Source organism: Herpailurus yagouaroundi, unplaced genomic scaffold (assembly GCF_014898765.1).
Source record: "Herpailurus yagouaroundi ecotype Mexico unplaced genomic scaffold, PumYag 192, whole genome shotgun sequence".
Classification (NCBI taxonomy): domain Eukaryota; kingdom Metazoa; phylum Chordata; class Mammalia; order Carnivora; family Felidae; genus Herpailurus; species Herpailurus yagouaroundi.
The window spans coordinates 862,476-886,408 of record NW_024412423.1 but is presented as its reverse complement, the minus strand read 5'-3'; the positions used below and the strand labels follow the sequence as shown (position 1 = coordinate 886,408).

At 43.0% G+C, this 23,933-nt stretch overlaps 1 protein-coding gene across 2 annotated transcripts in view; it reads left to right on the top strand.

Moving 5' to 3' along the window:
* The window catches only part of RUFY1 (RUN and FYVE domain containing 1), a 59,496-nt gene that overhangs the window by 17,757 nt on the left and 17,806 nt on the right, over positions 1–23,933 (top strand). For both annotated transcript variants that reach the window (XM_040444198.1, XM_040444197.1), the window contains 6 exons: positions 7,941–8,002; positions 11,042–11,107; positions 14,005–14,074; positions 16,417–16,518; positions 17,636–17,752; positions 19,192–19,359. In XM_040444198.1, coding sequence (XP_040300132.1) covers positions 7,941–8,002; positions 11,042–11,107; positions 14,005–14,074; positions 16,417–16,518; positions 17,636–17,752; positions 19,192–19,359 — 585 coding nt within the window. The remainder of the gene's footprint in view (positions 1–7,940; positions 8,003–11,041; positions 11,108–14,004; positions 14,075–16,416; positions 16,519–17,635; positions 17,753–19,191; positions 19,360–23,933) is intronic.

Sequence of the window (23,933 nt, the reverse complement as noted above, 5' to 3'; positions counted from 1 at the left end):
CCCAGCCTTCTTCCTGCCACAAGTTTGGATCTGAAGAATCTAAAGCTTCCTCTAATCCCTCCATACCCAGGTCAGCTTGTTTTTGTTTTGTTTTTTTTCTTATAACCTCTCCCCCCTTTCTTCCCCAATAGTTTTATTGTTTTTGCATGTTGAAAATTTTTCAAAAAATACAGACAAGTATTTGAAAAGAAACAAAACTTCACACATAATCCCATATTCAGAGAGTAATACAGTGTTACATTTTGATATCTATCCTTCCAGCACAAGAATAGGGGGTGTATGTTTATATCTTTTATTAAAGGTATTTGGACTTTTGTTCAACCAAAATATGATTATTCCAGACACACCATTTTGTAATTTTGTTTATTTCACACTATGTCCCACATAGCTCTCAATGTCAGTAGAGATATAAACCATTTATTTATTTACTTTTAGCTTATTTTATTCATTTTGACAGTGCACACATGCACAGGAGGGTGGGCAGGAAGGGGGCAGAGAGAGAGGGAAAGACAGAATCCCAAGCAGGCTCTGCATTGACAGTGCAAATCCCCACAGGAGGCTCAAACTCACAAACAGTGAGATCATGACCTGAGCCAAAATCAAGAGTCCGACGCTTAACCCTGAGCCACCTGGGTGCCCTGAGATATAAATCTTTTTTTTTTTTTCTTAAGTTTATTTATTTTGAGAGAGAGAGAGAGAGAGAGCATGGTGGGGTAGGGGTAGAGAGGGAGGGAGAGACAATTCCAAGCAGGCTCCGCACTGACACAGAGCAGAGCCCAACACCAGGCTGGAACCCATGAACCATGAGATTGTGACCTGAGCCGAAATCAAGAGTCGGACACTTAATTGACTGAGTCACCCAGGCGCCCGAGATATAAACTATTTAAATGGCTGCACAGTACAAGCACACCTCAGAGATACTATGAATTCAGTTCCAGACCTCTGCGATAAAGCGAGTATCTCAATAAAGCGAGTCATGGAGGGTTTTTTGGCTTTGGTTTTGTTTTTTGGTTTCTCAGTACATATACAAGTTATAACCTATCAGGTGTGTGATGTGATAACATCATACCTAAAAAAATGTGTAAATAAATAATAAAAATAAGTTAAATAAAAATTAATGTTCGTACTTTAAAATATTTCATTGCTGAGTGCCTAGTCAGTTAAGTATCCGACTTTGGCTCAACTCACAATCTCATGGCTCATGGTTCAAGCCCCATGTCAGGCTCTGTGCTGGCAGCTGAGAGCCTGGAGCCTACTTCGGATTCTGTGTCTCCCTCTCTCTCTACTTCTTCCCTGCTCATGCTCTGTCTCTCTCTCTCTCTCTCTCTCAAAAGTAAATAAATATTTTTTTTTTAATTTAAATATTTCACTGCTGAAAAATGCTAACCATCATCTGAGCTTTCAACAAGTCATAGTCACTGATCACAGATCATCATAACAAAGTAGGAAAAGTTTGAAATACATGATTACCAAAATGTGAACCACAGACACAAGGTAAGCAAATGCTGTTGGGAAAATGATGCTGATAGACTTGCCCAACACATGGTTACCACATACCTTCAATTTGTAAAAAAGGAATGTCCACCAAGTACAACAAAGCAAAATAAAGCAAAGTACAATTAAGCAAAGTACAAATAAAGCATAAAATGAGGTATGCCTGTATTCCATTTTATGAATGTGCCATAATTCATTTAACCAGTACCTTATTAACTTAGGTTGATTCCATATTACAACAACAGTATTGTAAACATCCTCATACCTCTTTGTACTATTGTCCATTGATTTCCTTAGGATAAATTTTGGGACTACTGTGTCACAGTAAACATTCTACATGAGTATTGTGATGTCATGGTGGGCTTTCTTGGTCTTTTTTCAATCTGATAGACAAAAACAGCGCATCTCAAATTTGCATTTTTTTATAAACATGTTTTTTATTTTTTTTTTTATTTAAAAAAATTTTTGTAATGTTTATTTATTTTTGAGAGGGAGAGAGAGACAGAGCATGAGCCAGGGGATGGGTAGAGAGAAAGGGAGACACAGAATCCAGAGCAGGCTCCAGGCTCTGAGCTGTCAACACAGAGCCCGACACAGGGCTCAAAACTTGTGAACCGTGAAATCATGACCTGAGCCACCCAGGCGCCCCAACATGTTTTTATTTTTAAAAGTAGGCTCAGGGGCACTGGGGTGGCTCAGTCAGTTAAGCAGCTGACTCTTGATTTCAGCTCATGTTATGATCTCACAGTTTTGTGAGTTCAACCCCCCACGTCAGGCTCTGCACTGACAGCAAGGAGCCTGCTTGAGATTCTCCCATTCTCTCTCTGTCCCTACCCCACTTGCAGTCTCTCTGTCTCTCAATAAATAAATAGACTTAAAAATATATTAAATATACATAAAAACAAATACATGTAATAAATAAATAAATAAATAAATAAATAAATAAATAAATGTAAGCTTCATGGCCAACATGGGGCTTGAACTCACGACCCTGAGATCAAGAGTCACATGTTCTACCAACTGAGCCAGCCATGCACCCCATCGAATTTATATTTTTGAGGACTCAGGAGGTCAAGTATTTTTTGCATGCTTTATATGACATTGGTGGTTCAGCTTTTGTGACTCCCCATCCCTATTCCTTTTCCCATTTTTGTGTGTCTTCCATTTTTTCCCACTCCTTTATTATAGATTAATGATATTAATTGTCAGAATTTTTGTTATAAATTTTTTGCTGGTTTCTTACAGCTGGTTTTCTCTGCAAGGAAAAAAATAATTTTTTTTGGCATTCAAATTTATTTGATTTTTTTTTTTAAGATTTTATTTTTAAGTAATCTCTACACCCAACATGGGGCTCAAATTCATGACCCTGAGACCAAGAGTTGCATGCTTTAACAACTTGAACCAGCCAGGCACCCCTGCTGGTGCCATCAAATTTAATGGACTTTTTCTTTATACTTTCTAAGGTATTGTCCCCATCTAAAAATTAATGTAATTTTTTAAAAACTGGTTTGTTTGTTTTTTTACATTTAAATAACGTGTGTCATTTGTTTTGACATAGTGTGAAGTGGGAGTCTAGGTTTCTTTTACAATAGTAAACCAGTTTTCTCAATGTCATGTAGTAAATATATTTTTCTGCTAATTTGGAATTTCACCTTTATCATGAGTGAAATATCCAAAATCTACTGAAGTTTATTTCTGGACTCAGAGGTCTAGTCTCTGAATCTCTCTATTCCTATGCCAGTAACACAGTCTTTAATTTACCAGAGCCACATAGTATGTTTTACATTCTAGTCGCTCACCTCCTGCCTACTTTGTTTATTTCCTTTTCAGATATAGTTCAGGCTGTCCATTCTGCCATGTGAACTTGAACATCACTTTGTTAGATTCCAAAATAAAAACTCAATTGTGACTCTTATCAAATAATAGATATGATAAAGCATTCTGTTCTGGTCTTTTTCTATTTTTATTTTATTTATTTTTTACTTTTTTAACGTTTATTCATTTTTGAGAGACAGAGTGTGAGCAGGGGAGGGGCAGAAAGAGAGGGAGACACAGAATCCAAAGCAGGCTCCAGGGTCTGAGCTGTCAACACAGAACCCGACGCAGGGCACGAACCCACGAGCTGCAAGATCATGACCTGAGCTGAAGTTGGATGCCCAACCCACTGAGCCACCCAGGCACCTCTTTTTTTAATTCTGTACTGTTATGGTTACCGTTATTTAAGAGACAATCTGAGGGAAACTTTAAAGAGTCCTCTGAAATGACAGTAGTAGCCTGCTTCATTCATTTTTAGTTTTAAATAACATTGGAGCTCCTGGATGGCTCAGTCACTGAAACCTCTGACTCTTGATTTCAGCTCAGGTCATGATCTCAAGGTCATGAGATTGAGCCCAGAGTCGGGCTCCTCGCCAAGTGGAGCCTGCTTAGGATTCTCTCTCTCCCTCTGCCCCTCCCCTGACTGTGAGCTCTTGCTCTGTCTCAAAATATTTTTTGAAAATCTTAAATAGCATTTCCATATGTAGGTCTGTGCTCACAGTGGAATTTTATTAAAAAAAAAATTTTTTTAATGTTTATTTTTGAGACAATGTGAGAGACAGAGTGCAAGCAGCGGAGGGGCAGACAGAGGGAGACACAGAGTCTGAAGCAGACTCCAGGCTCTGAGCTGTCAGCCTAGAGCCTGACACAGGGCTCCAACTCACGAGCCGTGAGATCATGACCTGAGCTGAAGTCAGACACTCAACCCACTGAGCCACTCAGGCGCCCCTGGAATTTTATTTTATTTTTTTTTTCCAACGTTTATTTATTTTTGGGACAGAGAGAAACAGAGCATGAACGGGGGAGGGGCAGAGAGAGAGGGAGACACAGAATCGGAAACAGGCTCCAGGCTCCGAGCCGTCAGCCCAGAGCCCGACGCGGGGCTCGAACTCACGGACCGCGAGATCGTGACCTGGCTGAAGTCAGACGCTTAACCGACTGCGCCACCCAGGCGCCCCTGGAATTTTATTTTAAATTCCAGTATTGTTAACGTACAGTGTTACATTAGTTTCAGGTGTATGATATATGATCCCACACTTCCATGCATTTCCCTGGTTTGTTCTTTAGCACAGTGCCTCTCATAGGTCACCATGAATGTTTGCTACTGATGTCTGAGGGATCCTTTTTCTCATGTTCAGAAAGTACTGTGCCAATCTAATTTATTTTGCATTTTTTTTTTAATTTTTTTTTTTTTAACGTTTATTTATTTTTGGGACAGAGAGAGACAGAGCATGAAGGGGGGAGGGGCAGAGAGAGAGGGAGACACAGAATCGGAAGCAGGCTCCAGGCTCTGAGCCATCAGCCCAGAGCCCGACGCAGGGCTCGAACTCACGGACCGCGAGATCGTGACCTGGCTGAAGTCGGACGCTTAACCGACTGCGCCACCCAGGCGCCCCTAAAATGTCTTAGCTTTTAACCCATAAATATAACTGAATTCATTCATAGGTTTCCTTTTGTGATATTATCCCTGCATTCCTCAAGTAAACAGGGTTTACAGGAGTGGTCATCATGTATTACTCTTCTGGTGTCCTCCTAGATTCAACATGTCTGTGGTTTATTTGGAAATTTTGTGTTTCCCTGTATTTGTGACACTGTTCTCAGTTTTCCTTTATTGTACTGTCTTTGCCACTTTGTGGTGTCGGAATATAACCTCATAAAATAAGCTGGATAATGTTCTTTTCTGTATTCCTGCAACTATTTATTAGACCAGGAATGATTTTTTCCTCTGAAGGTTTGTAAGAACTTACTGGGATGATCTCTTCAGCTTTATGGGTTTTTTGGTCCTTAGTTGTTTGACCACTTTTTCATTTAGCTTTTGGTCAATGTATTGGTTTCCTGTGTCTTAGGACATTTTTGTATTTTTATTTTTATTCATTTCTTTTTTTTTTTTTTTTGAGAGAGAGAGAGAGAGAGAGAGAGAGAGAATACTAAGCCAGCTCCACGCTGAGTGAGAGCCAGACACGAGGCTTGATCTCACAATCATGAGACCATGACCTGAGCCAAAATCAAGAGTCACCCAGGTGCCCCTTAGGACAATTTTTTAGTAATTTATATTTTTCCAAAAGTGATATATTTCACTCAGGTCTATTGGTTATAAGAGAGTATTCTCTTAAGCTTCTTAAAATCTCACTTTTCTCATTGGCAGTGTTGTGCACTTGCTAAATCTTGATGATATTTGGTGGAGATTTGTCTGTTATATTGAACTCGAAGAACCAGCTTTTACATTTGATCTTTTGCTCTTGATTATTTCTGCTTTGGGAGGAGGGCTTTATTTGCTTTCTGATCCATTAATGTCTACTTTGAGTATTAATCCTCTCTCCTTTCTATTGTTGAGGGTTTTTAAGATTTTATTTTTGAGTAATCTCTACACCCAATGTAGGCCCGAACTCACAGCCCCAAGACCAAGAGTCACATGCTCTACTGACTGAGCTAGCCAGGCCCCCCCTCGATTTATTATTATTTAATTTTATTACAAAAGAAATACATGCTTGCTGAAAAAAAGTTCATACAGAAGCATATCAAGTGAAGAATGAAATTCAAACTCCCCCCCTCCCCTCCCTTGATCCCTTTCGTCCCCATAGATAGTGGTAAATATTGAGGGGGAAAATCTCTCTAGAAACAGTTCTACTTTTTCTATGCATTTTTGTATATGTGGGTTTGTTTCATATCGCTTATCTGTCTTCGGGCTGAGAAGGTTCAGGAAGCTGGGACAGGAACCGCAGAGGCTTCTCAGGCACCCCTGTCCTCATGTGGTCTCTCCATTTGGTGTCCAGCATGGTAGCTTCAGGGTAGCCAGACTTCTTTCGGGGAAGCTCAGAACTTCAATGTTATATGCCCCTCTAGGAAGAGCTAGGAAGAAGCTTATGTTGCCTCCATTAATGTAGCTGCAGAAGTCACGGAATCATTTCTGCTGCTTCTTACTCAAGACAGACACTGAGGCTGCCCAGGTTCAAGGGTCAGGAATGTAGGTTGGTGGGAGGTGTGACAGAGAAGTTGCAGAAACTCTCACACATGGCTGTGGCTTTAACAAAGTGGTATTACTGTAAAGGGTTAATGCTGTATATATCACTCTGGGACTTCTCATTTTCTCCTGGAGCTTTCTTCATGTCATTATGTCATACATCCACCCACTGCATTCTTAGTGATGGGTGCATGGGGCTCCATGACATGGCTATTACATAACTGATCAATATTTCTCTACTGATGGACCCCATTTTCCCAGTTTTCATCTCCCTCTCTCTGTGCCCTCCCCCACTTGCACTGTCTCTCTCTCAAAAATAAAGTTAAAAAACATTTAAAAAAAACAAAAAAGAAGAAGAAGAAGTGGCTTCACTTACTCATGCTGTTGCAGACAGTGGCAGACCAGGCTCTCATTCTCTCTCAAGGGCTTTATTTCTGGACAAAGCCCTTGACATTCAGATGTGAGGGGCTCTGGTTCTCCCTCGTTCACAACAGCAGAGAATTTCCCCTGGAAAATGAGATGGGACCATTTCACCACAATTTAGGGAAGGAGGGGGTCAGAATGTCAGCTAAGGTTACTTACCACCTCAGTCTAGCCACCCAGGCCTCTTTTTTCTTTTTGTTTCTTTATGTTTATTCTTTTTTTTTTTTTTTTTTTTTTTTTTTTTTGAAAGAGAGCATGAGCAGGGGGTACCTGGGTGGCTCAGTCAGCTGAGTGTCCGACTTCGGCTCAGGTCATGATCTCACAGTTTGTGAGTTCAAGCCCCACATCGGGATCTGTGCTGACAGCCTGGAGCCTGCTTCAGATTCTGTGTCTCCCTCTCTCTCTGCCACTTCCCCGCGCTCGCTCTCGCTCTCTCTCTCTCTCTCTCTCTCTCTCTCTCAAAAATAAGTAAACATTAAAAAAAATTAAAAAAAAAAAAAAAGAGAGAGCATGAGCAGAGGAGGGACAGAGAGAGGGGGCTAGAAGGGACAAAGGATCCAAAGCAGACTCTGCTCTGACAGCACAGAGCCTGATGGGGGGCTCAAACTCATGAACTGTGAGATCATGACCTGAGCTGAAGTTGGATGCTCAACCAACTGAGCCACCCAGGCGCCCTCCCCCCCCTTTTTTTTTTAATTGCTCTATACCCAAAGAACTTCACTGATCTTTGTCAACAACCTGCTTAGTGAATAAATATACAAAACTAGTCTTGACGAGAGGGTAAAACTTCAGAATCTTCCCTTAAATCCTGATTTGTGATAAGTTTTTCTTCTAGAAGTTGGCGGGGTTCTCTCTCTCTTGGTTTGTTTGTTCAGTTGATTACTATTTTTGTAGAGGTGGTCAGCCCGACTAAATGTGTGTAGGAAAGAGACGGGAAGGTAAATGCCTTGAATTTTAAAGATGTATGGTTTACGGAAAACAGAAAAAGTTTCTCCTATTTAATACTTGTACGTTTTGTGTCGATCAGGTTGGAGTGATCGATTTTTCCCTCTACCTTAAGGATGTACAGGGTCTAGATGGCGGCAAAGAGTAAGTAACTGCATGCCTGCTGCTGTCCTTCACAATTTTAATGAAATTCTGGGAAAGAATGCTACGTTTGTTTTGCTTTGTTCGACCTTTTCATTTTCAGCAGGTATTTTTTAGTCACGGAGGTAATACATGAATGTGCTCATTGTGCAAGGAGCTAAGCTCTGCAGGGTAGAAAGGAATGTCCCCATTCACATTGCCCCCTCATCTCCAGCTCAATCCCGTGCCTGCTCCTCCCTCAGAGGAAGCTGCTCATGTCTCCTTCCACGCCTTTTTTAAATGCCTTGCAGGTGTATATTTATTGGTTGTATAATTTGCCTTATGGTTTGTTTGAATATAAGTGGGATGGTACCATTATAGGTACTCCCATATATATATATATATATATATATATATATATATATATATATACACACACACACACACACACACATATATATATATATAAAAGTTGCCCTTGGACTCATTCCTTGATCCTAGTGTGTCTTGGATGTCCCTCCATGCCATGCTTATTATGCTCTCCTTCCTTATTATGCTCTCCTTCCTGCTTATTATTAACAAGAGCATCCTTTTAAAGGAGTCATTCGGGGTGGGGTAGAAAACAAAGTGAACAATGTATATAACATGCTACCATTTGAGTTATGCTGAAGAATATGCATCCACATTTATATGTTGTATTTCCACACGCTTGGACCATTTCTAGAGTGGTGCGTAGATACCTACTAACAGTGGCTGTTCTGGGTGGGTGAGGGGAAGAGGCCAGGAGGCAGGCATGGAAGGGAGTCTCACTGTAAACCCTTGGGTTGTGCTTGAATAGTTTACCGTATCTGTTATCTGTCTCTCAAATGTGTTCTTTATAAGGACTCTCACAGGCCCCAAGCCCTAGCAGCACACCTTATCCGGCAGTGGGAACCCCACAAATACCTCAGGCTTCTTGAGTATAAGGATTCACCCACTTGAAACTTAAACAGAAATATTCTTTTTTTTTTCTTTTAAGGTTTATTTATCTACTTTGAGAGAGAGAGAGAGAGAGAGTGTGCATGAGCACAAGTGGGGACGGGCAGAGAGAGAGGGAGACAGAGAATCCCAAGCAGGCTGTGTTGTCAGCGCAGAACCTGAAGCAGGGCTTGATCTCAGGGACTGTGTGAGATCATGACCTGAGCCGAAATCAAAAGTCAGACACTTAACCAACTGAGCCACCCAGGAGCCCCCAAAAATTATACTCATAATGTAAAGAAATAGAAATAAACTGATATCTACCAATAGGAGATAATTGAATGAATTACAGAACATTCAAAATATTCCATTCTATGAGATATTATGGAACAAATTTGACCTACTGGTTATAGTAGACTTAGAGGGATTTCCACAAGGTGTTATCAAATGAGAAAAGTATGATACTGAGAAGGGTATATACGGTTGATCCCCTGAACAACATGGGCTTGACCTGCACAAGCCCACTTTTACGCAGATATTTTTCGGTTAAGTACGGTACAGTACTGTAAATGTATTTTCTCTTCCTTATGATTTTCTTCATAACATTTTATTTTATTTCATTGTAAGGCTATAGTATATAATACACATAACATACAAAATACATGTTAATGGACTGTAATTGGTAAGGCTTCCCTCAACAGTACACTATGAGTAGTTAAGTTTTGGGGGAGTCAAAAGTTGCATGCACATTTTCAGCGGTGCAGGGGGTTGGCGTCCCCCACCCATGTATTGTTCACGGGTCAACTGTATGTCATTTTTGTAAACAACCCCAAGAAATCCCTAATGTATTTTCTGTTTTAATTACATACTGTATCTATGTATATAATACAGACAGATACTATGGTCATATGCATATAGGCTCAACAGACTATTAACGTGGGTTACCTGAAAAGCTATGTGAAGGGCAGAATAGGTAAAAGAAAAAAAATGTGCTGAAAAACAAATCCAGCACCTGTGGCAAGAACCTGTGTAGAATGATCCCCTGTATGTACATATGTGTGTGTGTGTATGTGTGTGTGTGTGTGTGTGTGTGTGTGTGTGTGTGTATATATATATATATATATATATATATATATGGAGATTGGGGGTCAGGGGTGGAGGGGGATGCCTAACTTTAAAATGTTAAAGAAGAGCGCCTGGGTGGCTCAGTCGGTTAAGCATCCAACTTCGGCTCAGGTCATAATCTCACAGTTCATGAGTTTGAGCCCCACATTGAGCTCTGTGCTGACAGCTCAGAGCCTGGAGTCTGCTTTGGGTCCTGTGTCTCCCTCTCTCTGCCCCTCCCCCGTTCATGCTCTGTCTCTCTGTCTCAAAAATGAATAAAAACATTAAAACAATTTTTAAGGGGCGCCTGGGTGGCTCATTCAGTTGAGCGTCTGACTTCAGCTCAGGTCATGATCTCACAGCTCATGAGTTTGAGCCCTTCATCGGGCTCTGTGCTGATAACTCAGAGCCTGGAGCCTGCTTCAGATTCTGTGTCTCCCTCTCTCTCTGCCCCTAACCCACTCACATTCTGTCTCTGTCTCTCTCAAAAATAAATAAACATTTTTTATTTTAAAAAAAAAATTTTTTTTTTAATTAACATCTTTTTTTTACCCAGGCTAGTCAGCTTTATGTTTTGAAAAGCCTCTGGTCTCCTTTTTTGAGCCATTTCTCTTTCCCTTGAGTATCATAAGCTTGATCTGCCACCTTGAGGGAGGGCCATTTGTATCTGGCTGTCAGTATTTCCACCTCATATGCCAGATGGCTTTCTCTCCTCCTCCCAAATGCCTGGCCTGACAAGGCAGGAGGGTGTCTACAGGAAGCCTGCCCACATTCCTGCATCTCCAAAGGACCTGGCTGCCATCCCCACCACACCCTTGGCCAGCTTTGCTCTGTTCACTCCGGGACCAGGACCAGGCAGACATTATTACTAAGCTCTGACTGTGCCTTAGTTTCATGATGACATTGGTACTTCTTCGAGGTGCCTGGAAGGTTGGGAGATGGTTACAAGGTATTAACCATGTATTAAAGGACTTTCTGTCTTTTTTATGCTGTTTTCAAAAGGCACGAAAGAATTACTGATGTCCTTGATCAAAAAAATTACGTGGAAGAACTTAATCGGCACTTAAGGTAGGACTCACTCCCTTTTCCAGTGTCACAGTTAATTCTCAGTACCCAATAATTGTTCCGTGGAACATTTTTCAGTTGCCATAACTGACCTTTTTTCCAAACCAAGTGAAAAAGGGGTATCATAGCGTGCTTGTGTGTACAGACCAGAGGAGTATGATTTCTCAATAAGGAGCTTTGGGAGTTCTTTGGTTCTTTGTTTTATGCAGTTAGACATTGTAGAAAGCAAACAAATTAAGCCTTGAGTCTTCACCCCTCACCCCTCAGCCACCTGGTTGGAAGTGACTGCCATGGGAAGCACTGTTCCTACAGGGAATCCGCACACATCCCTCTGGTGTATTGGGACAGGAGAAAAGGGCTAAACCCCGACAGCAATTCAGTAGCAACAGCAGGCATCTTTTCTGTGATTTTTTTCATTTTAATTGGAAAGCTCCCGCTGTGTTCCATGAAACACTAGCCGATGGTGGTATTGGTGGAGAATGGGCAGAGATTCACAGTCTAATGTGTTTGGGAGACAGGTTATTCTCTGTATCTCTGAATCCCCTCCGAGTGGGCAGTGCACATAAGCAGTGCTCCAAGGGACAGCCCCGCTGGCCCCAAAAGCCAACGAGACAGCTAAAGGAGCTGGCACATTTCACAGAACGTGCCTGGGGACAATGCTCCAAGTTCTCCTGAGGCGTGATGTTGGCTGTTGCTTTGAGAGATCCTTGATAGATCCCTCATTTATTGACCGGTTTTGTAAGGAAGAGATGTCAGATTTCATCAGACATTCATTATCATTCAGGCAATCATGACTTTTATCCCTTAATCTGTTGATGGGAGGTTTTTTATTAATAGATTTCTTCATACAGAACCATTTCCAGGTCACAGGAATAAACTCTACTTGATCATAGTTTTAGTAACTGGATCATTTTTGATATGTGAACTGACCTAATTGTTCTGTAGTTTTTTCCCCCCTCTGGCACGGTGTCAGGATTATGCATCTTCACAGAATGAATCAGGAGGAGCGTCTGGTTCGTGAGCATTATTTGCTCCTTGAAAAAGTGAAGCATGGGGCGCCTGGCTGGCTCAGTCAGTAGATGCGACTCTTGATGTCAGGGTCGTGAGTTCGAGCACCACACGGGGTGTAGAGATTAGTTTTTTAAAACAATTTTAAAAAAGAAATCAGAAAATGTGAAGCTCAAAGCCTTTACTGAGGCAAGACTTTGTCAGCTTTTCAGTTTTTTCCTGAGTTGTTTATCTGTGTTTTTTTCTCCTGAGGATGTGTCTTTTTTGGTCATTTATATTTTATTTAAAAATTTTTTTTTAATGTTTATTTATTTTTGAGAGAGACATAGAGCACAAGCAGAGGAGGGGCAGAGAGAGAGGGAGACACAGAATCCAAAACAGGCTCCAGGCTCCGAGCTGTCAGCACAGAGCCCGGCGCGGGGCTCAAGCCCACGAGTTGGGAGATCATGACCTGAGCCGAAGTCGGACGCTTAACCGACTGAGCCACCCAGGCTCCTGTGTAATTTATATTTTCGAAGAAAAGCATAAATTTTAGGGACGTTTTCTATGTTACAGTTGGAATAGAACTGAAAATTACATACTTTAAAGACTTGTAATTCCCTCTATATCTTTTGTGTTCTTTTTTTTTCATTTTGTCGTGTTTTAATTTTTGTCCTATCTAATGCCTGAACTTTGATTCATTAACCTTGCCAGGTTTATTTCTTTGCCCCGCCCCCCCACTGGCAAAAGGCACCAGGTTAGTGGCAAAAGGTACAGGTTCTCGAGCCAGACTGACTAGGTTCAGATCCTGGCACCCTCCAAACAGGGATGAAACCTGAGTGAGTTTTTCAGTGTAAAGTTATGGTTTCCTCGTCTGTGAAATAGGTAACGGTAAGATTTACTCACAGAATTATGGAGAGGGTCACATGAGTTGATGCACTTAAAGTGCTTAGAAGGGGCACCTGGGTGGCTCAGTCGGTTAAGTGTCCAACTTCGGCTCAGGTCATGATCTCATGGTTCATGGTTCGAGCCCCAGATCCAGCTCTGTGCTGCTAGCGTGGAGCCTGGAGCCTGCTTTGAATTCTGTCTCCCTTTCTCTGCCCCTCCCCTGCTCTCAAAGATAAACATTAGAAAAAAATTAGGGGCCCCTGGGTGGCTCAGTTGGTTAAGTGTTTGCCTTCGGCTTGGGTTATGATCTCACAGTTCATGAGTTCGAGACCCACATCAGGCTCTGGGCTCTCTACTGTCAGCGCAGAGCCTGCTTTGGATCCTCTGTGCCCCTCTCTCTCTCTGCCCCTCCCCTGCGTGCTCTCTCTCTCTCAATCTCAAAAATTAAATAAATAAATAAATAAATAAATAAATAAACAAACAAACAAATAATTTGAAATAAATAAAGTGCTTAGAAGAGACCTTCCAAAAAGGAAGGTACTGTATCATTATTGTGGCCGTTATTATTATTTATCAGATTTACATTCGTTTTACATATTTTTCAGTGGGAACATAGTACATATTACTTAAAGAATATTTGAAAAAATGAGGCAAAGTATAAAAAAGATCCCCCTTTGATCCTACAACCCCAAAGTACTATTATCTTGTTGTGGATATTATTTAGATACATGACTGCCAGTACATTTTGGTTCCCATCTACCATGTTAGGGAGAAAAAATGATTTTCTTTCCAGCTGGCTAAAGAAATGTATAGCATATTTGGGGGGAAAGACATTGAAACCTTTTCAATAAACATATACACACGCACACATACGTATGTCTTCAGAATTCTCATCTCTGAATTAATCGGAGACCCCTCAACTCTCCATTTCATACAGGAAACCTAGGAATCTATTCTCATTGTTCAGAGGTTGGGGAAACAGCCTTCCTAAAGTTCACCATTACTTAATATGTTATTTTCTCTAGCTGCACAGTTGGGGATCTTCAAAACAAGATAGATGGCTTGGAAAAGACGAATTCAAAACTTCAAGAAGAGGTTTGTAACTTACTGAAATTCTTAGGACAAAATGGCCCAAGGTTAAGAGAAACAGTGTGGTTGGTACATCTGACTGGAGCTGCTCACTGGTCAGAATGGGAATCGCTAAGTTTGGACTGAGCTGCATGTGAGGCCGGTGTTCTCGGAATTTCGCATCCTTAGAATGTCTGTGGCCCTGTCCGGGGCTTCCCATGAGCCAGTGCAGCTGATCATGAGCCAGTTCTAAGTGACTTAGGTTTTATCACCTCACAGTGAACCCTGGGCCTCCTTCGGAAAGCCCAGCTCCTGTGGTGAATGCGCTTCTCTCTTCCTCTTTCCCCACCTTCCTCTGACATAGTATGCCTCCCTGCTGCCCAGAAGGTGCAGACTCTGTTATGAGGTAAAAGTACCCTTGCCCACCCCTTCTGTGTTTCGGCCTCTCAGGAGCCTGGAACCAGTCTCCCCACAGTGTGGTCTTTCTCTGCTTTCTCACTAGGAAGAGAGAGAATGAAAAGACAGGAAGAAGGAGGGCTGAGGCCGAGGAAGAAAGCTTGCTGCCCGCTGCCCGGCAGTCTCCTTGGTGGACACATCTTGTCTTCTGTTAGCAGGAGGGGGGTTGCTCAGCCTTTCTGAGGCTTTCCACAGGTAGCGGTCCCTGGCTGCTCGGGCCTCCCCACCAGGTCTCACTGGGGAGGAAGAGGGCTGTGAGAGGTTGCCAGGGCGTGACCCCCACCTCAGTGTGGAGGCAGGTTATGGCCAGAGGAGAGACGCAGAGCATGCCTTTGTACAGAGGGCCCGGTTTAAGGCTCCCTCTGTTTACACTGACTGCTCTCTCCCAAGGGGCCAGTGCTGGAAAGCTTTAAGGAGAGGAGCTCAGATTTGTGTGAGGAGAAGGAGATTCAAAGGCGGCGTTCGTAGATGGGCTTCTCAGGAGCAGCTTCACCACACTTAGAACTGGAGGACCCACATTGCCCTTGGGTGGGTGGGCTTTTGGGCCTTAGTTTATTAGGGAGGCAGGTCTTTGGGCCTCACTGTCCTCATCTCCAAATCAGATGGTAACTCATACCTAACAGTGTTGTAAAAATGAGATTTGTGTTATATAAATGTGCCTCACACAACACTTGGCGTGTGGAGACATTAGTTGATTTTAGAACAAACAGATTGACTCTTCGTTCTCCCAGGCGAGGTGGCATACTTTGAAGGAAGGTCTAATTTTAGCTTTTGAAACTAAACAGCTAGGTTATTTTTTCTTCAAAGGCCAACAACTGTAATGGGAAACATGCTTTATAGAAAAGTCCCTCTCCTCAGGGTGTGCTCTCCCTGGCTTCAGAGAGCAGAGTGGGAATTAGCAGATGGCTAACTAGCACCTCTAGAGACTTAAGATTTCTTAGTTCGGCACAGCGGTAACGTTTAGAAACCCCAGTCGTGGGTTCTGAGTCCACGTGGACTTAGATGCAGTTGAGGAAGAGGAGAGAGGCGTTCAGTGCTTTAGCCCCCGCCCCCTCAGTGAGTGATGCCAAGAGCACAGCCCAGTTCACGTCTTCTTTCTCCTTCCCCAGCCTGCCCTTCTCTCTCCAGGCTGTGTTCAGAGGCTGCATAAGGAGAGGTTGGTGGGTATGTTAATGCCTCTACCTGCCTCTGCAGAGAACCTCCTCCCAACAGGCTTGTATACACTTTGCCCCCACCTATGGTAACTCATTCGAGGACAGGAAGGTGGCTTTCTAGGGCCCGGCTTCAGCAGATTTTGTTGTGATTCCTTCCCCAGAATGCTTTAAGTCTCCCTCTAGTGATAAAAATAATCCTTGTTTATTGGCTGGAAAAGAGTGAAGGATCAGGAAAAAAAGCCCATAATCCCTTTGCTAAGTAACAGCTACTGTTATTATCTGTGTATATGTGCTCTCCAATGTTTCCTAAGCATTTCTAACACAGGTGATTTTTTTCTTTTTAATTAGAGGTGAGAACGTGCCATAGAACTTGCCTTTTGTCCCCTATTGATATTATACCCGAAGTATGTTCTCAAGTCATCAAAAGCCTTTGCAAACATTTTAATAACTACATATTTCTGCCTTATGCTCCCACTGTCTTTCAGTAAGCTTCTGTGATATTGGACACTCAAGTGCCTCTAATAATTTGTGTCCATAAATCCTTGCCCACATTAAATCCTTAACCCCATTAAGTGGTTTGCTCTCATTTTTTTTTAAACTATGTGAATGTATTCCCTATTCAAAACAAAGAAATTAAATGATAAAATACCAAATACGTGGAAATCCATCATCAATTGTGAAGGTGCCAAATGTTAGTTTTTAATCTGAACGGTAAGATTAATTTCAACGTTAAGGAACATAAAAATCTTTCTTTATCAGCTTTCAGCTGCAACAGACCGGATTTGTTCACTTCAAGAAGAGCAGCAACAATTAAGAGAACAAAATGAGTTAATTCGCGAAAGAAGTGAAAAGAGCGTGGAGGTGAGAAACTGACCTCACAGCTGGGCAGCATGTCTCCCATGCGCAAGTGTCCATGGCAGAGCTCATGCTCATTGTTTAATAGTGACACAGGCGGGGCGCCTGGGTGGCGCAGTCGGTTGAGCGTCCGACTTCAGCCAGGTCACGATCTCGCGGTCCGTGAGTTCGAGCCCCGCGTCAGGCTCTGAGCTGATGGCTCAGAGCCTGGAGCCTGTTTCCGATTCTGTGTCTCCCTCTCTCTCTGCCCCTCCCCCGTTCATGCTCTGTCTCTCTCCCAAAAATAAATAAATGTTGAAAAAAAAAAATTTTTTTTTTTTTTTTAAATAGTGACACAGGCCTCAGGACGTACAGAGATGCCTTGTTTGGTGCCACTGTGCCCTCCCACACCACTTGCAGGCCACCTGGGCCACTTCGGGCTTCCAAGCGCACTGCTTCCTCACCTCTGGGCCTTTGCACTCAAAGGTTCCCATTTACTCTTCAACCTCTGCTCACGTACTGTGTCCTCTGTGATGCCTCCATGGCCCCCATCCATGGCCTTGGGCCTTCCTCCCCTGTTCCCAGAGCTGTTTGTCCCTCCCTCCATTAGAGAACCCATTTTCTGTGTCATAGAATTGCTGGCTTACAGCTGTCCTACACAATGACCTGAGAACAGAAAGAGACCATATCTGATTCATCTTGAAATTCACCCACTGCTAAAGAACATGCTGGATAAATAAAAATCCATGCTGAATGATGGAATGAATGGGGGCCTTTCCCACTAAGAACAACGGTTCTGTTTTAAAGAAAATTAAATATGTATTGTTTTCCGAACCTAACTTTCCAAAAGTATGTTGGCTTGCTGTCATCCTTCAGGTTCAAAGATATTTTGAAGTATCTTTTAGCATTTTTCTACAGTGCTTAAATTATAGAAGTTATCCTACATCTTTAAAAATTGTGGCATATTCTTTTAATGTTTTTATTTTAAGTAGGCTCCATGCCCAATGTGGGGCTTGAATTCCTGACCCTGAGATTAAGAGTTGACTGAGCCAGCCAGGTGCCCCTATGGTATATTGTAAAATACTTTGTAGTTAGCTCACTTCCATAAGCAAACCATGCCTCTTGGTGTTCTTGTTTGACATAGATAACAAAACAAGATACAAAAGTTGAGCTGGACACTTACAAGCAAACTCGGCAAGGTCTGGATGAAATGTATAGTGATGTGTGGAAGCAGCTAAAAGAGGAGAAGAAAGTCCGTTTGGTGAGTGCAAGACTGTCTTTTTTTTTTTTTTTAAGTAGGATTCATGCCCAGTGCAGAGCCCAACATGGGGCTTGAACTCACGACCCTGAGATCAAGACCTGAGCTGAGACGCTTAACTAAGCTAGCCAAGTACCCATAGGCTAAGTGTCTTTAGAAGGAATTCCCCAATAGCCCTTCATGTTATTTGTTGTCACTTTTCACACATGTGCTTAAATCTGCTTTTAAAAACAAATGAGTTTTTTATGCAAAGTTTCTAAAGTCTGAAGAAATATATTCATGAAGAATCAAAAATCATCCCTTTAAAAAAATTTTTAATATTTTTAAAATATTTATTTATTTTTGAGAGAAAGACAGAGTGTGAATAGGGGAGGGGCAGAGAGAGAGGGAGACACAGAATCCGAAGCAGGCTCCAGGCTCTGAGCTGTCTGCCCAGAGCCTGACGCAGGGCTCGAATTCAGGAACCGTGAGATCATGACCTGAGCCGAAGTCAGTTGCTTAACCGACTGAGCCACCCAGGCGCCCTCCAAAAAATGTTTTTTTAAGGGCTTACTTAGCGTACACCTAAGTTTTGTATTTTTTCCAGTTTTATAAACCTTTTTCAAGGATTACCATGAGACCAGATTCGAGGTTGCTTTGCCAATACAGTTCCCTCAGTCAGCCTCTGGTCTATTTATTATATTCTACCTAATCTCTGTGCCAGTGACCAGTGTTTTGGGTTTGTTTTTAATGTTTGTTTATTTGAGAGAGAGCGATCACAAGTGGAGGAGGGGCAGAGAGAGGGAGAGAGAGAATCCCAAGCAGACTCCATACTGCCAGTGCAGAGCCCGATGCCGGGCTTGATCCCATGAACCGTGAATTTTAAAGTATGCTCCACACCAAGCATGGGGCTTGAACTCATGACCCTGAGATCAAGAGTCACACACTCTACCAACTGAACCAACCCAAATGCCCCAACCAGTGTTTTTTAGTAGACACAACTCTTGCACCTGCTTTGTGTCTTTACGCAGATGTGGAAACGTGTCTCCTGAGTTACCCAGGACAGCACTAGTTCAAAATGGTTGCACCTTTATTGCCATAAAGGAGCAAACCATACGAAAATCCAAAAACTCTCACATTGCAACGTCAGATCGCTTGGCAGACATTCTTTCAGACTGTGCGTTCTGATCTTCGGGTTTAAAGAATGTGGTTGCCAGGATCAGGGCTCACATTGCCACCTACCAACTTTCTGTTGACTGGATCCAGAGCCAGTTTTCCTTACAAAATGAGCAAAAGGGCTAAACTTAATGTAGTTATGCTCTAGACAGAATTTCCTAAATCTCCCTAACCTACTCCGACTTCCGGGTTATATTTTTGCCACTGCCCAAGATACACCCTCAGGTAAATACATCCCTGTGTCTACTGTAATAACACCTTCTTAATTGATATTCCTAATTGATAAGGAACTAGAAAAAGAACTGGAGCTGCAGATTGGAATGAAGACGGAGATGGAGATCGCAATGAAGCTGCTCGAAAAGGACACCCACGAGAAGCAGGACACCCTAGTCGCCCTCCGCCAGCAGCTGGAGGAAGTCAAAGCCATCAATTTACAGATGTTTCACAAAGTTCAGGTGGGAGCTGACTCTGTGTCCCTAGCACAGCCTTGCGACCTCACACCGTTCTTGCCGCAGAAGAGAGGACGGACACCTCCGTGAGGCCCCGTCCATAGGCCCTGTTACGCTTTTCTGCACTTATTTTATTTGGGTCTCCCAGCAGTCCCTGAGAAAAGTTGATAACATGGGGGAAAGTGTAAATTACAGGGCAGACCCGAGTGGCTGCATCTTGTGCGCTGGGTGGCACAGCTAGTAAGTAGAACTGAAAACTGAACCCTGTCTTGGCCCGTTCTTCCCTTCACTGTCTCCCTAGTGTCTTTCGTCTTCTTCAATGACTGTCTGCCCCAGGAAATGGAGAAGTGGATTAAGGAACGATAGAAGTTAGTGTCTTCTTTTCAAGCTGGGCCATGAAGTTAATCTTGCTGAGTCTCCAGCTGCGCGGCTGGCTGCACGCCTCTCCTGTCACTTCAAAGCGGTTCAGGGGAGGTAGCCCAGAGAGAAGCAATTGTGCCAGAGTTTGAAAGCTAGCATCTAAAAATCGCAAAGCTTCCTTGCTCAGAGGCTACAGCAGCACCCAGGACCATTCTGTGTCCTTCTTTTCTTTTTTTTGAAGTTCTGTTTCCTGGTTTGTTTGTTTTTTTTTTTTTTTTTAATGTTTATATTTTTATTTTTGAGAGAGACAGAGCATGAGCAGGGGAGAGGCAAAGAGAGAGAGGGAGACACAGAATCTGAAGCAGGCTCCAGGCTCTGAGCTGTTAGCACAGAGCCCAGTGCAGGGCTTGAACTCACAAACTGTGAGATCATGACCTGAGCCAAAGTCGGACGCTCAACCAACTGAGCCACCCAGGTGCCCCTGTTTCCTGTTTTAATGCCTGAACTGTCCCACTTCCTCTTCTTTAGAGGTGCTCTCAATCTGTGTCAAAGATGGTGTGAACAGACACACATGTTATCTTGTCCTGCCATTTTTTTTAAACATAGTCTCATTTATTTATTTATCTATGTATTTATTTTATTTTAATTTTTGAGAGAGAGCGTATGCAATCGGCAGAGGGAGAGAGAGAATCTTTTTTTTCCTCATGTTTATTTTTTTTTTTTTAATTTTTTTTTTTTCAACGTTTTTTATTTATTTTTGGGACAGAGAGAGACAGAGCATGAACGGGGGAGGGGCAGAGAGAGAGGGAGACACAGAATCGGAAACAGGCTCCAGGCTCTGAGCCATCAGCCCAGAGCCTGACGCGGGGCTCAAACTCACGGACCGCGAGATCGTGACCTGGCTGAAGTCGGAGGCTTAACCGACTGCGCCACCCAGGCGCCCCTCCTCATGTTTATTTTTGAGAGAGAGTGAGCGCACAAGTGGGCGAGGGGCGGAGAGAGAGGGAGACCCAGAATCTGACAGGCTCCAGGCTCCGAGCTGTCAGTACAAAGCCCGACGAGGGGCTCAAACTCATGAACCGTGGGATTTCACCTGAGCCGAAATCAAGAGTTGGATGCTCAATCTACAGAGCCACCCAGGCACCCCCAGCCTTTTTAAAAACTATTACATAACCAGCATTATAATAATAGCTGCAGTGGAAATTAAAGCACAGGGAGAAAAAGAGGAAAATCGTTGCGCTCTCCTGACACATTCTTTATTTTAATTTGTGTTTTCTTCTGGTCTGGGTCAGTCTGTAACCTTAATATTCATGCTCGTCAGAGGAAACCATACTTCCATAATAATTTAGCAGGCGCTAACCTAAAGCAGCTTCAAACTATGGCAGTTTGTATTTCTGTTGCATAATGGTTTCGAGGATATCATTTCAGACCAGCAGTTTTGCCCCCCGCAGTCGCTTGGGGACCCAGGCTAATGGCAGCTCCAGCTGTCCAGGCCACTGGAAGGGAGTGGAAGGGAGAGAAAAGCAAAAGTCCAGAACCAGGATCTCCTCCCAAACAGTGAGAGAGAAGTTTCACACATCATTCCATTCAATAACACAGCCAAGGGCCAGACGTGGCTGCGAGGGGAGCCTGGGGCTGGCGTGTCCCAGCTGCGAGCCAGATGAAGGGGAGAATAGGAGTCACTAGGGTCACTAGATATAGCTGTCACTACCACCATCTGCCCCACTGAGCTTCCAGAAGTCCTGTCCAGTCCCAGAATCCTCCCAGTCCGCAGCCCCTAGGTGACAAGCAGCACTCTCCATGGAGCCCTCGAGGCCTGTGTTTGAACCAGAAGATCAGCTGTCTTCCTCACATTAACCCATCCCGCCCAGCATAAAATAGTGGAGCCAAAACAGGATTGCAAAAGGAAACAAGAGACCCACAGGGCAGACCCTGGCCTGCCGTGGCCATCATTTGCACCTCTGGGCAGGAGCTGGGAAGGCTGCCCAGGGTGCTGGGGGCTCCATTTGTTAGCATGTCCACCTACCCTTCCTCAGTCGTCAACAGAACTTGTCAGCCAACCTCCATGGTCCCTGACAAGTCCACCATCTCTATAGCCCATTTGAAGTGGGCTCTTGGGGAATGTGAGCCTTCCTGGTGGCTGCACGGCTTAAAAGCCACATTCCCACTGGTCTCGGTTTGCTGGCCTGGAGATTGTATGAAGGGTCAAACAGTCACAGATACTCTTCAGGCCTGACTCGTGGTTTTTGTGACAGTACAGTTCCCTCAGTCACCATGTCTGGTCTGGTTATTTCCCTTCAGTCCGTGTATTGATGACCACAGTTTATTGTTTCATTTATTTTTATTTCTTATTTTTTTATTTTTTTTTATTTTGAAAGAGAGAGTACAGGTGCGCATGCATGTGAGCAGGGGCGGGCAGACAGAGAAGGGGAGAGAGAGTCCTAAGCAGGCTGCACATTCAGTGGGGAGCCCAGCGCGGGGCTTGAACTCAACGACCATGAGATACTGACCTTAGCCGAAATCAAGAGCCAGATGCTCAACCGACTGAGCTAACCCTGCGCCCCTATGGTTTCATTTATTGAACACAGTTCTTCTGCCTGCCTCATTTCTGTGCTCTATCAGTCTTTCCCCACTCCCCTCCTTCAGCGGCCGGTCGTCTGAAACTGCAGACAGAGATGTGCAGGAAAGCCCATACTGTTGTTTTGATTACTACAGCTTTGTAGTATAGCTTAAAATCTAGGATTCTGTACCTCCAGTTTTGTTCTTTGTCAAGATCACTTCGGTTATTTGGGGTCCTTTGTGGTTCCATACAAATTTTAGGATTGTTTGTTCTAGTTCTATGAAAAATACTATTGGTGGGAAGGGAAACAAAAATAATATAAAAAGAGGGAGGGGGACAAAACATAGAGACTCATAAATATGGAGAACAAACAGGGTTACTGAAAGGGTTGTGGGGGGGGGGATTGGGATGGGCTAAATGGGTAAGGGGTACTAAGAACCTACTCCTGAAATCATTGTTGCACTATATGCTACTTTGGATGTAAATTTTAAAAAATTAAAAAGTTTTAAAAAAAGAAGTAAAGGAAAGAAAATACTGTTGGTATATTGATAGGAACTGCATTGAATCAATAGATTGCTTTGGGTAGTATGGGTATTTTAACAACATTAATTCTTCCAATCTGTGAGCATGGTCTATTTGTGCCATCTTCAGTTTCTTTCATCCATGCTTTACAGTCTTCACAGTATCGGCTTTTAACCTCTTTGGTGAAGTTTATTCCTAGGTATTTTGTTATTTTTTCTGTAATTATAAATGGGATTGTTTTTTTAAAATGGTTTTTTTTTTTGGTTTTTTTTTTGTTTTTTTTTTTTTTTTTTTTTTTTTTTGAGAGGCAGAGAGCGAGCAGGGGAGGGGCAGAGAGAGGGAGACACAGAATTCGAAGTAGGCTCCAGGCTCTAAGCTGTCAGCACAGAGCCCGATGCGGGGCTTGAACCCACGAGCTGGGAGATTGTGACCTGAGTCTAAGTCGGATGCTTAACCAACTGAGGCACGCAGTTGCCCCATAAATGGGATTGTTTTCTTAATTTTTCTTTTGGCTACTTTATTAGTATATAGAAATGGAACAGAAATGTATATTAACTTTGTATCTGTAACTTTACTGAATTCATTTATCTGTTCTAAGTTTTTAGTCTTTTGGGTTTTCTTTATGTAGTATCATGTACTTGCAAATAGTGACAGATTTACTTCTTTCTTACCAACTTGGATGCCTTTTTTTTTTTTTTTTTTTTTAATGTTTATTCAGTTTTGAGAGCGCGCGAGCAGGGGAGGGGCAGAGAGAAAGGGAGACACAGAATCCGAAGCAGGCTCCAGGCTCTGAGCTATCAGCACAGAGCCCATTGTGGGGCTCGAACTCATGGACCTTGAGATCATGACTTGAGCCAAAGTGGGCCACTTAACGGACTGAGCCACCCAGGTGCCCCACCTTTTTTTTTTTAATGTTTACTTATTTTTGAGAGAGAGAGACAGGGCATGAGTGGGGAAGGGCAGAGAGAGAGGGAGACAGAATCCCTAGCAGGCTCCAGGCTCCAAGCTGTCAGCACAGAGCCTGACAAGGGGCTTAAAACTCACAATTTGCAAGATCATAACCTGAACCGAAGTCAGACACTCAACCAACTGAGCCACCCAGGTGCCCTCCCAACTTGGTTGCCTTTTATTTCTTTCA